We start from the raw sequence: 13,492 nt of genomic DNA on the forward strand, positions 1-13,492 counted from the left end.
TTGTTTTTCATGACTTGCACCTCTCTGGGTCCGGCATGGCCAGGCGGGTTAAGGCGTTCGACTCGTAATCTGAGGATCGCAGGTTCGAATCACGGTCGCACCAAACATGCTCGCACTTTCAGCCGTGGGGCTATTCGTTGGTAAAAGAGTAGCCCAAGAGTTGGCGGTGGGTGGTGATGACTAGCTGCTTTCCCTCTAGTCTTACACTGCAAAATTAGGGACGACTAGCGCAGATAGCCCTCATGTAGCTTTGTTTATTAGTAAACAAATTTGGTACAACTAGTTTCAGTGATAAAGAAAGCATCATAAGAAATGGTAGGAGCGGTCAGCTCTAGGCCTGACTTGGAGAACAAAGCAGTACGTTCGAAAATTCAATATAAACCAGTATGACAGGACATCATTGATAACTCCTTGTCCTAACTTCCAGAAACTTTTCTGTTGGCCGTGTTTATTACTTAATAGTGAATATGGAACATGGAACTCAAGCAGATTTGATGATTTAAATAATATGCATAAGGCAATTGAAAGACATGAACAATTTTTTCCAGTCATATATTTTCAACTCTAGGCCTAGCTAGATTTGGAAAATCAAAGATGAAATTCCAATTAAACAGCCAACATAAATGAATGCGAAAATGTCCAATGAAAAGATGAAAAGCAATAAAGACATTTTAAAAATATTAATCGACGTAATATGGTATCTGGGTGAACAATTAGCATTTAGAAGTCATGATGAATCACTAGAAAGTGCTAACCGATATGTGACTAATAGTTATGAGGGGGCAAGCATGATGTCCAGTGAGCTGAATTACCTTCTTTGAGCTTCTCGACACTAAGAAACAGGAAGAGAACAAAAAATATTTTTTTTTTCAATTAGCATTAAAATCATTATAAGATAATTATGGAGAATACTTTGATATTCACCTCTTGAAAAGTGAACTTTCGGTTTTTATACGCTGACGTTGATTTCAAAGTAAAGTATGTGAATGAAATACTTCAGTATTCGAATGAAGTTAGATGCAGCCCTGCAACAACTTACAAAGTTGTGTGAATTAACCTTGACTCTTTCAACCACCAGTGTCTCACATTAGTTGAACGTTCTTTCTCTCATTTAAAAAATAATACACAGCTACATAAAAAATGCAGGACGACAAGAAAGACTTGCAAGTTTAGCATTAATTGCAATTTAGAAAAATCTTTTTAAGGAAGTAAAGACTGATAATTTCTATAAAGATGTAATAAATTATTCAAACAAAAGGAAAGGAGAATGGAATTAACATGTAAGTAAAGTAAGTAGGTGAATATGTCTTGTTTTTATCTTAATTGAGAGTTCTTAATCTTAAATATGATTATTGACTTCAAGTAATTAATTTTATCTTCATTGACCGTCCTGTACTTTTTTTTAATTTTACAATCCACCTTTTATGCCTTTGCTTCCCCATCAGAACAAATCACTGTACGCCCCTTGTTTACAGGCCGCACAAGTTTAACGTGTGAATTCCGTGTTAAGACAACTATAAACATCTTATGATATTTTTGTCGTGATACAATATAGTATTATATTACAATATCATAACTCAACGGTCATGCTCTTTTTTATATTGATATGATTCTATTGTCTAATAATAATTAAGGAAATAGCATTTCAACAGCACCTCGAAACTTTACAACCTTGTTGATGACACCTGATGACTCGAAGTTCAATAAACTAAACTAAACTAAACTAACCTGGCAGGGGTTCAGTTTAGAGAGAGAGAAATCCGAAGAGTTCTCTCTCCAACTGGGGTGTTCAGGAACTTTGTAGTTCCTCTTCGTCCCCTTTCGTGGATTGTTATTAGGATTAAGTGGTGGGTTTTTTTTATTATTATTTTAATAAATTAATTATCGTTATTATTCTTGACTTTTTGGGTGGGGAATGTCTCACTAAATGGTCTTTTGGGTGGAGGCAAAGGCAGCAGTGGAAAGAAAGGCCGGGACCTGTCTCGAAAAGAAAAAGTTGGGTAGATGTGAACATGAATGTAATTCACTCAAGTTCAGATCAAATCAAACGGCCCGATTCTGGGTCTGGAAAAAAGGTTGCCGGGGCTGGGATCTAGAAATCCAATGCCTGAAGATTTTGATGTGGGGGAAAACGGGAGTACCCCGAGAAAACCCACTTTCACACGACAGGCGCCGAAAGTTTTGCCTGTCGTGTGCCCTGTACCTGAAAAAAAAAAGGAATTCATGTTAATAACATAGTTTTATGTATTTAGACTCTTTGTTGAGTGGATTGTGATTCTTGAAATATGTTGTATGGTGATATGTATTTTGTTGGTGCACTTGATAATTTGTGTAGTGATGCCGTTAGTTTGTTTCTGTTTTCTGCTTTTCGATAATATTTCAGAAAAAGTTCTGTTATTCTATCTCTTATAGTTGGTAAATTACTAATTTGGTGTAGATAATTTGTTGGTGTAAAAGATGGTAAACTGAATGCGGATTTTAATATTTTGTTTTGTTGCACTTGGATTTTTTGGAGTGTGTTGTTTGACATGTTGTATGTTACTTGACATCCGTACTCTATTAGTGGACGGATGTAAGCCTTGTATATTTGTATAATGGTGTTCGGTGCGCATTTTGATTGTTTACCAGTTATAGTCTTTAGATATGAAATCCTTTTCTTATTGATGAGTGTATATTGTTTATGTGTTTTTCCATGTTAGTTTTGTGTCGAAAGTGACGCCAAGGAATGTGATGTTTTGCTCATGTTAATGGTTGTGTTTCCAAGTGATAGATTTATTTTTCTAGATTTTTCTTTGCTTCTTTAGTTTTCTATAGAAGGTGATTGCTTGTGTTTTTGTCGGATTTAACACGACCCTCCACTTGTTGCTCCATGTTGAGACGTTGTTTAGTGATTCTTGTACGCGAGACATGGCCATTACTGGGTTTCTGGAGGTGCTCCAGATTGCGATGTCATCTGCGTATTGTGAATTGTGTGTGTATGTTAGATTTGGAAAAGGTATGTCACTGACGAAAATTATGTAAAGAAGTGGAGAGAGGACTGATCCTTGGGGCACTCCTGCCGTTATATTAAATAATTTGGATATGGTTTTATTGACTTTTACTTGTGCTGTTCTATTGGTTAAAAATTTGAAATCCATTTGACTATCGTAGGATTTATTTGTAGGTGGTTTAGTTTGTATATGATGGCATTGTGCCAAACGCTGTCGAATGCTTTTTTGACATCTAGGAATACCCCGATGGTTACTTGATTGTTGTTGTAAGCTTTGTATATTGATTCGGTGAGTCGTGTGAGGTGATCTGTTGTTTGTCTATTTTTTCTGGAGGCATTTTGAGATTCTGGAAGGATGTTGTTTGATTCGCAAAAATGGAGGAGACGGTTGGAGATAATTCTCTCCATCAGTTTGCCAAGGCAGCTTAACAGACTGATGGGGCGGAAATTATCTGGATTTGTTCTGTTAGTTTGTTTCTTGGGGATCGTTGTTATGATGGCTTTTTTCCACGTGTCAGGGTAATACCCTGTCGCTAATGAAATGTTCATGATGTTTGTGAGGTGTTGTAGTAGGAGAGTGGAACTTTTTTTGAGAATAATATTTGGTATTTGGTCATGTCCGGGGGAAGTGTTCTTCAAGTTTTTGATATTAATCTTTAGTTCGGTTATGGTTATTTTTCTATTGATTGAATTTGAGTATGCTTCTAGTGTCTCTCCGGGAAATCCTGGTGAGAATGAAGCTTGGTTTGCATTTATGTAGTTGTTGACATGGTGTTGGTGTTGTGTGTCGAAATCTACTGAGTTTAAATCGCTAAAAGCGGATTTGTAATAGCAAGTTCAAGTAGTTCAATAAGTATTTGAATGCATACGCAGTATGAGGATATAGATAAATGGCTCGTCCATCAATTGTGTTAGGTTAGCTGCTATTTAAAATGTCAGTACCACATTAAACACCAAGAATTCCTCAAGAAGATTCACATTGCATAAAAGTGATAACACATTCATCTTTTAAAATACAAAGGGGGTGTCGATAAACGCTTTTGAAATGTAAAACAATAAAACTATTCCTAATTTAGTATTTTATTCAATGTTTTTACTATTTTAACTTATATGTTTTGTTTACCATAATAATAATGTGTGACGTCTACAACTTTTATAACGAAACAGTTTGTTTTAAATTTCGCGAAAAGCTACACAAGGGTTATCTGCGCTAGAAGCCCCTAATTTAGCAGTGTAAGGAAAGGCAGCTAGTCATCACCACCCACCGACAACTCTTAGGCTACTCTTTTACTAACGAATAGTGGGATTGAAAGGGCGAGCATGTTTGGTATGACGGGATTCGAACCTGCGTTCCTCGGATTATGAGAAAGAGTTAGTAAGTTAGTCATTGAGCCACTTATAGAAAGTTATTGTGGTTAGCGAATCAGTAACTTTAAGTACGAATATGTCATACAACCAGTTTTGTGCTCAGCCATAGATTAGAGGGGAAATGTTGCAAGTAAGTGATTGTTAACTTTTTATTTGTGATTTGGGCGTTTCATCGAATTTAGCCTGTAGAACTTGTGCATTAAAGTTGAGGAAGTAAATATAGCTCGTTATAACTAAGTGAGTTGGACATTGCATTAGTTTGAAAAGATTAATAAAAGAGATCGTGCCTACTAATAGTAACGTTATAGTATGGGTGTCAGTAGGGGAATTAATCCGAACTGAACTTCAAGATGATGATATCTGCTTGAAGATTTACTGGAGATTATGAAACAGTGCAAAAAGAGACAAAAAATTAACAAGACATTAAGAAGACATTTAAACAAAATTAAAATAAGACCAAGAACAAATAGACCAAAACGTACACAAAGAGAGAGGGAAAAGAAAAACCAGGAAGAAAATTACAATAAAAATAAAGGTAATTTAAGAAAAAATTGAAAAACCTATTGGAGAAGTGTAAGAGTATAAAAACGGTAAATCTGAAGAACTACAAACAGTCATTTATGAAATACAGAAATATCATAACAGCAAATACAACGAGACAGAAATAAATCACTGACAGAATAAAACATCTGAAAAATGAACTTCTAAATGCAATGACCAAATCAGAATTCACCCAGAAAGTCCAAAATAAAGCACAATTTGCTATGAAATATGGAAAAGGATGACCACAGGACCTTCCTGGACTACTTCAATTATGTTACTGCTTAACCCATTTCCAGGATCTAGTTATCCAATTTAATCTCGCTTAAGAGATTATGACAAAATGTAACATGGAAGGCATATCAGGTTTGGTATGAAAAGTTCCCAAAGCAAATGGATGGAGTAGTGAATAATAAGTCTTTCATATTACTTCACATATAAGAAGGTGAAGATGTATAAAGACTTGCCAGATTTTCTTACCTGGGTGATCCATGTGAAAGTATGGATTTGTTGGCGTGTGATCAATTCCTAGATGCTATAATAAATTATAAAGATATGTGAACTGGGCTAAAGCAAAGTAATTGTGCATCCTTGAAGTTGGAGATAGAACTTGAATTCATTAACGTCGCACAACTAAAAGCACCATCTAGAAGCTGTTGGTCAAGTAGTGTGGAAATATCAAAAGAGCTAAGAAAATTAATTGAATAAATAGACATACCAAATAAATGAAATAAATGTTGAGAAAATACGTGTTTCAAGTATAACTTTAAAAGATATATTTATAGAAATTGCAAACAAATGTCTTTGGAGAATAAAAATCTCTTCCAAAGAAGTTCAGGAAACAGGAACTGTTATAAATGTTGAAAATATGGCCACTGCAGCCGAGACTGCTGTTTTGTTATGCCGTTTGGGTGATATTGTCGAACTAGCCATATGAATTCTGAAATTGGATTAGGCAGTGGCACAGTTGTAGTTGTCCAACCATACCAAAGAAGTAACATAGATCTAGCCTTATGTTAGAAATTATCTAGACTTAAAGGGTAAAGCTCAACTGAGAATATTCTATTTGACCCAACTGATATTTTAAAAAATCCAATCTACGAGTTAATGGGTTAACTGATGGAAGCCTTTGAAACTTGTTGATCAATGCTGGTTCTACATCTACAGTTTTTCAACTTAATATTGTAATAAACTTGGGAAATTGCCTCAAGAGATGAACAAAATGATAGATTGATGCCAAAACAAATGGATATAAGGCTCATTGAAGAAGAAAGCTTTAAGCACTGTGGGAAGCTTCTCTACTTCACATGATGTATGAGAAATTGACTTTGATAAGGAGTACATAATGGGAGGCATAGATGTAAGACTAGACTTGCTTCAAACAGATTAACAGTCTCTGACCATCAAAGAACATTAGAAGCAGTCACCTTAAAAAAGATAGGGGTCTAATGTCAAATTCTCAAATAAAGAGAGTTGACCACTACACTTACAAAAGCTGTGAAACTTCCATAACTCTGGTCACAAAGCTAATCATTGGCAAAGATTACATAATTTTCTGATTGAATACCAAAATACCTTCTCCATTATATTCTATGACTTAGGCCAGATATAAAAAAATATCTCATATGAATGACAACAGATATTTAACACAAATCATCATTTAACAAGATGTCTGTAAATTGCAAAACAGGCTGACACGTTAAAAAGAAGAAGCCATGAAAGAGTACAGAGGAATAGAATTAACATTTTTGAATGTTACTTATTGTCTGTTCGAAATAGAAGAACGGATTCATAAAAATCTGTGTTGATTATCAGAGATGAATGAAATCACAAAGAAGTATGCCTACCCTCTGCTAATGATTCACTCTGGATGTTTCTTTCATCTAGGTCAAAATATAAAATGATCGTAAAATGTTAATAAGAATATCACATCAGGAAACCACATCTTCTTGCCAGCAAAAATATTTTTATATAATATTCATGTTATTTTTTCCATTGAGGTTAGTTTGAAATCGAGTTTATTGTCACTTATTCACTAGTAGAGACCTGCAAAACACTTCCGGTCAAATCAACATCTTTGTTGCGACAGCACTTCTTTAACTACAGTCGAATTCTAGAATAATACAGAAGTTTAGCCGCAAACACCAATTACTGCAAGTTGACGTGTTTTAGGCGTAACATTAGTTAAACCTTAATTAAGTACGGCTTGTATTAAATAAAAAGACAAATTAATTTTGTAACTTGTGTACGTTTTTTGCTTTGGTTTAGTTAGAACCAAACTTTACTGCACTTAATACTATCAATAAATAAACTTATAATGTTTTTCTACGATTTAACGTTTGACCTTTATAAAACTTTGATGAGCTTTTAATATGCTGTTGGAAACATCTACTAAAGTATATTTTCTTCTGCCTTTTTTTTTACGTGTTTATAATAAATACGCACGCATTTTCATGACAGGCAAAAACTGAGTATTATTATAATATATTTTAAACCTAATTTATATTCATTTTGTTATGGTTCGTTTTTCTGCTCTTTGTCGGTGATACATAACTATCAGAAATGATGATAATTGATTGTTACTAGTGGGTGGGTGTGTTTTCTTATAGCAAAGCCACATTATGCTATCTGCTATGTCCATCGAGGGGAATCGAAACCTTGATTTTAGCGTTGCAAGTCCCAGCGGGGGACATTACTAATATATCTATCTACGTGTATAGAAACAGATTTCACGTTCAACACTTGGGTAAACTAACATGCTACAAAACTACTGTGGCGGCTCGTTGCACATGGTTGCACAAAGTCAAGAGTATGCTTTGCTATATCAACAACCTTGAATTAAAAACATGAACCATGTTTCTGTTGTTACGGATAACGAAGTAATTTAAGAAATGAATAAGCTTTTTTACTTTCTGTTTGGCCCGGCATGGCCAGGTGGTTAAGGCATTCGACTTGTAATCTGAGGGTCGCAAGTTCGAATCCCCGTCGCACCAACATGCTCATCCTTTCAGCCGTGGGGGCGTTATAATGTGACAGTCAATCCCACTTTCGTTGGTAAAAGAGTAGTCCAAGAGTTGGCGGTGGATGGTGATGATTAGCTGCCTTTTCTCTTGTCTTACACTGCTAAATTAGGAACGGCTAGAGCAGTTAGCCCTCGTGTAACTTTGCACTAAATTCAAAACAAACAAAACCGTTTTTACAATAATTTATGAAAGGTCATGGTTTTGATGTACAAATTCGTAAACGAGCATCGAGTATCAAATTCTTACCTCTTCTCGTACTGGCGCTTAGTAACTATATCGTTTTCTTTTCGCTTCCCCACTTTTACCTCAGAGTTGCGTAGAGCTAGAGGCTAAACTATATTAAAAGACGTGTACCTTCATCACAAAACCCTTTTTCAACATAATGTAAACTTTAGTTCTTAACCTACATTTCCCACGCTGAATATGTAATTTATTTCGCACTCGTGTATGTTTTAATAGTCTTTCTACGTTATTCAGTCGATACTTGTATAAAATAAAGTGAATGGTGTTTTTGTCTCTCTTTTTTTTAAAATCTTTAAACACCATTATGTTATGCAGTAGCTCATTTGATATGACGAACTAGACTGTAATTACAAGGTAAATATTCAGTAACTGATATTTGAATGCTATATTATTTTCATACAGGTGGTTACTAAAAAATAGTAGCAATATTATTTTAAATCATATAATATAATAATGAATGCTAGAAGCTTTCAATAAGTTAAACAAAATTTCATAGCAGAGAACAGTTAATTAAGCCACCTTGAATTATAACAAAATAAACTCACTGCAAATGTTTTTCATATATAATGCACTTGTGTGAAAAGATGTGTCATTAAACTACTTTTAATAAAATAAATACAGAAAAAAATTTTCCTTTGTGGAAAAAAGTGATTGTGTGGATAATATAAAGTGTTGTGTAGTTCTCTAAATAAGTGTTCTTTTATTTGTTTGAGACTGTCTTAAGAGTATTATTTGAACACTTTATTTATCATTAGTTAGTTTGTTAGTTTTGTTGACATTATAAATCCAAGGTGAACTTTATAAATTTAAAAAGATCATAGAACAAATTAGTGTAGTTTCTAGTATTGTTCTTGTAACAGATTTGCCGTATCGATGCTTGTGTTAGTTAAATATATATTGTTGAGAATCAACAATGTACTATGTGTTGTAACAGATTTACTATAATACATTTATTTTAATATCTTCGCTTGTTTAAGTTTAATGCATGTAACATATATTGTTAAATATATACTGCGCATGTCCCGCCTGTTCTTTAAATTTGTAGAAGATTCCCGAGTGTAAGAATCAACAGTATATGTTTTATGAAAAAATTAGCGTATCTTCGAATGTTGTTAAACATTCTAGAATCTCGCTTAATGAGTATGAAATCTAGCTATCGTAAAAAGGGAGACAGTAATAGAATATTATTAGGTCGCTACAGTTATTATACCATAAGCCTCAGAAGCTATAATTGTGATTAATGCTTATTAATAAGCATCATTATAAATTGTATTGTTGTATGTGTGTCAAGAGAAAAAATTGTGTGTATCAATCTTTTTGGCAAATATCATAAATTTAACACATAAAGAAATATTAATTACCTTTAAAATTGAAATTAAAACTTCCGGCTCTTTGAAATCGCAGTACATAACATAATAAATCGATGACTCGTCCGAGATAAATTATAATACGTAACAGTGTGTAAGTAAAATATTGTTGCCACCTGAACTTTCGACAACCTTGCCTAAAGTTTATAAATCAACTCGCCAAGAGACAGTTTTGTATATTGTTGGTTTGCTACAGTTAGTATACCATAAACCTCGGAAGCTCTAACTGACAAACACTTTATAAACCATTTACCTTTAGTCGTTTGTATTTGTTTGAGGGCATTAAATATTTTCGTCTGGTAAAACTCACGTGTGAAGAAATTAGGTAGCTTCCCGGGAACAGTCGATAAAATATCCAGTTCCAGATCAGATAGAAGATTCAGTATTGTTTGTAAGTTTGAAAAAAAATTGTATGTATAAATTATAATACTGTTTGTATATTAAAATATATTTGTGTTAATAAAGAAAATTGAGTGTATCAATCTTATTGGCAAACATAATAAATGTGATACGTCTCCACATTTAATTAACTTCAAACTTTAAATTACAATTTAACTTGTTTTCAGGCTATTTGAAATCGTAATATGTAACATAATAAATCGGAAGCTCGTCCAGGATAAATTATTACACGTAACAGTTATTTGTATTTTTAATTAAATCAGATACGTTTTCTTTCACGCTTTGTAATAGCTCATGCAAGTAAAGATCCATATATGGACTGTAAATGTTAGACTATATTCAGCATTTTCTTCAAGGATAAAGAACTGGAGCAAACTATGTTGGCGTGGTTCACTATACTATATGAGATTAAACAAAGTTCAAGATGTTATTACGGTCACACTCCAATAATGTCATGCTTTATACCTTCCAAAGCACAATTTTACGCAACAAAAAATAAAATTGTAAGAAGTAAGAACGTGTTGGCAGTAGTGTGAAACATTGTCAACTTTCCTCTCTCGTGTTCATTTTATATATCTTTAGCTTGAAGTATATTGTATTTCTTAAAGACTCTTAAAGAAGAATTTGTAACTGGAGATCCTTAAAATATTGAATTTTTAAATACTCAGAACTTGAAAACATGTCTATATACTTATAGTTTTGAAAGTCACTAGTAGCTCAGCTCAATAAATCTGGTTTCGATACCCCTGGTCGGTACAACAAATAAACAAGCTTTCTAAATTCGCGTTCTTAGGTTGAGATGTAGCCTATTTCATGATTTTATGGAACAGTAAAGACTAAATAAGAAGATATGTACGTTGATGAAATAGTACATTATATGCCGGGAAACGATGGCATTATTCGAACTTGCTTTGTTTACAACTTTAAAGAAAGAAAGTTCAAATGAACAAATAATCTCATCAAGTACATAACAGAGACTGACTCATAAACATTAAAAACTACGGCGTAGGTTAATTTATAATGAAAAAAATCTTGAACACTGCTTTAGATATATCGTTTTCAGCAATGTTTTTTTTATTATTATTGACCATAATAAAAGTTAATGTGAGATATGGAAAACTTTAAATAAAAACGCGAATTTATCCACTGAAATGAATTAGCAGCAAAAAAAAAAAAAAGCCCAAAAATTAACGTAACACAAACGATTCTCCGAATCAACATATTTATTTCAACGTGACACAAATACTTCTTGCACGAGCGCACACTGTTTTTCATAATACATTCTGCAAAAGTCTTTTCTTGGGCAAATCAAATTATTTTTGACTAATTATAAACAGACATTGTCTCCTACGTAGTTTAATTTACGATTACATGTGAAAGTTATCTTAATAAATAAATTACAAAATAAAATAAAGAATGAAAACATGATTTTCGTCCATTCAGTGAACAGTATCCGAGAAACTTAAGAAACATTTTACCGCTGTCGTTCGTATATCATTTATTATTATTATTTGGTTTAATTCTAACCCAGAGTGTTTTATTTCAGTTTTCTTTGTGTGTAGCTTTTAGAGAGTGTTTTTGGTATTAGTATGGTTTTGAAACGGCGAACACAATGCATTAAAACGAATAATCAATTTTCATATGCCTAGCTATCTGCATGTTAGTTGGGGTGCTAACTTTTCCGGCTGGCTGGGATAGTGAAGTAGTAAGGGAAGTTTGTGGTCCAAAAGCAACCGACTTCAACCCTGGTCAGTGTGATCTCCGTTGGGCCTACATCTTGGCAATCATTGGAGTTTGTGACTGTACTGTACTAGCTATTCTAGCCTTCGTACTGGGGTCTCGTTACGTTCGATTGCTTCCAGACCAGTATATTTCTGGTAATTCGCCAAAACAAAGTTAGTAGCTTTGAAAACAATTACGTTTCATGTTATGTAATTAATGAAAAAATTAAGATCTGGCAAAAAATACAACTTTAAAATACTAAACGTTTGAAATATTATTTAGTGTATTATAAAAAGATGTCTCAAAAAACGATTTTAATTAAAGTGTGTCGTTTGATGTTTCTTGCGGTCCTTACGCAGCACGTTCTCACGCAAGAAATATTTTGAAAAAATGCATTATGATTTCAAAATGCCTTATTGTACGAAACAAAGATAGATACTTTATATTGCCAAGTTACAGTAACTGTTATTTCTTGTGGATATGTTAACTTTGTTTTTATCTAGATTAAAATTAAATTATAGAAATGGATATGTTTTTAAATCACATTTATGGTGCCCTTTTTTATTAATACTTTGTATATTTTCACAAACGTGTGTATATAGGTCGTGTTGTCCTAAACGTACGACTATAAGAACATAAGAGCTTGCAATGGATTAAAAATATTAAATTTTCACAACTTGTGAAACGAAACAGAATTTTGTATTTACATAATTGGATAAAAATCAAAATAACAACATAAATGTCAATACTGTATCGTTACTAAGCTGTTTATTTGCTTCATCAGGAGACACGCCTACCAATTACATCTCAGATAGACATTCCCTGACTTCTCGAAAATCTAACAACCTGGAACCTCCGATGCTGGTGCACCCTATTGGCGACCCAGAACGTTTCTCAGAGTATTCTCATCGAAGTGGTCGTTCTAAGAGCAGTTGGTCAAGAGATGACTTTGAATCGTCGATAAACAACTACCAGCTGTAATGTTATTAATGTGTTAACATGGTGTAACCAATCAGATTGTTTCAAAACGGTATTTTGATTAATGAAATAAATACTAATTTGGTAACTAATTCGTCAGAAATTTAGTAAGGTTGAGAAAACTAACCATTATCGCAATGCGAACAACACTTTCTGTGATTCAGTTAAACTTCGATATTCCAAATCCTCTTAGTTTTAGTTATTAAGAAGCCGAAGAATAAAAAGTTAGAAGTATTATAGTGATGTCCTAGACAACATATTTGCATCAGTTTTATAACCACGAGTTTAGTTTATTCTTTTCGTGGACAGTGATTACAAGATTCGCAGGTCTACTGGGGTAAAAACTCTCAACGTTATCGTGTATTACTTTCTGAGCAGTTTAATTTGCAATTACGATAAGTTACACAGGCTACAATTTTTTGATATCCTGAGTAATTGGTGTGAAGGACATAATTATTTGAGCAACTCGAAATCTGCAGTTACTGAACATTTTAAGTACTATTTTTTGATAGCATGTGTTCCACTTTCATTAAACCAAAATAAGCAACATGCGATTATATAAACTGCCTAATTCATATCATAGAACATTTCAAATGAAAGATCAATCAGCTATATTGTTTTTACAGAACTCGATTTACCTTACTTTGAGCAACGAATAGATAAATTTTGTATTTTAAATACGTAATGGGTAACGCTAAATCATAATCCAAACTCTTTTTTTTTCTTCCCTACCGTCAATCAAGTTACTTTATTTAAATTATAATTAATTCATAACATGAAAATTTGAGAAAACTAAAATTCAAATAAATGTTGTAAGACAGGTACCTCAATAAAATCCTAGCTACTATACAGTAAATATCCTG

General features: G+C 33.3%; 1 protein-coding gene across 1 annotated transcript in view; it reads left to right on the forward strand.

Moving 5' to 3' along the window:
- Positions 1-12,715, forward strand: part of LOC143253287 (LHFPL tetraspan subfamily member 3 protein-like) — a 35,192-nt gene extending 22,477 nt beyond the window's left edge. Inside the window, exons 2-3 of the mRNA XM_076506902.1 lie at positions 11,579-11,824; positions 12,436-12,715. Of these exons, the coding sequence (XP_076363017.1) occupies positions 11,579-11,824; positions 12,436-12,632 (443 nt within the window). The 3' untranslated portion in view covers positions 12,633-12,715. The remainder of the gene's footprint in view (positions 1-11,578; positions 11,825-12,435) is intronic.
- The last annotated feature ends 777 nt before the right edge of the window (positions 12,716-13,492 follow it).

This window comes from Tachypleus tridentatus, chromosome 6, assembly GCF_004210375.1.
Source record: "Tachypleus tridentatus isolate NWPU-2018 chromosome 6, ASM421037v1, whole genome shotgun sequence".
In the NCBI taxonomy this organism is placed as follows: domain Eukaryota; kingdom Metazoa; phylum Arthropoda; class Merostomata; order Xiphosura; family Limulidae; genus Tachypleus; species Tachypleus tridentatus.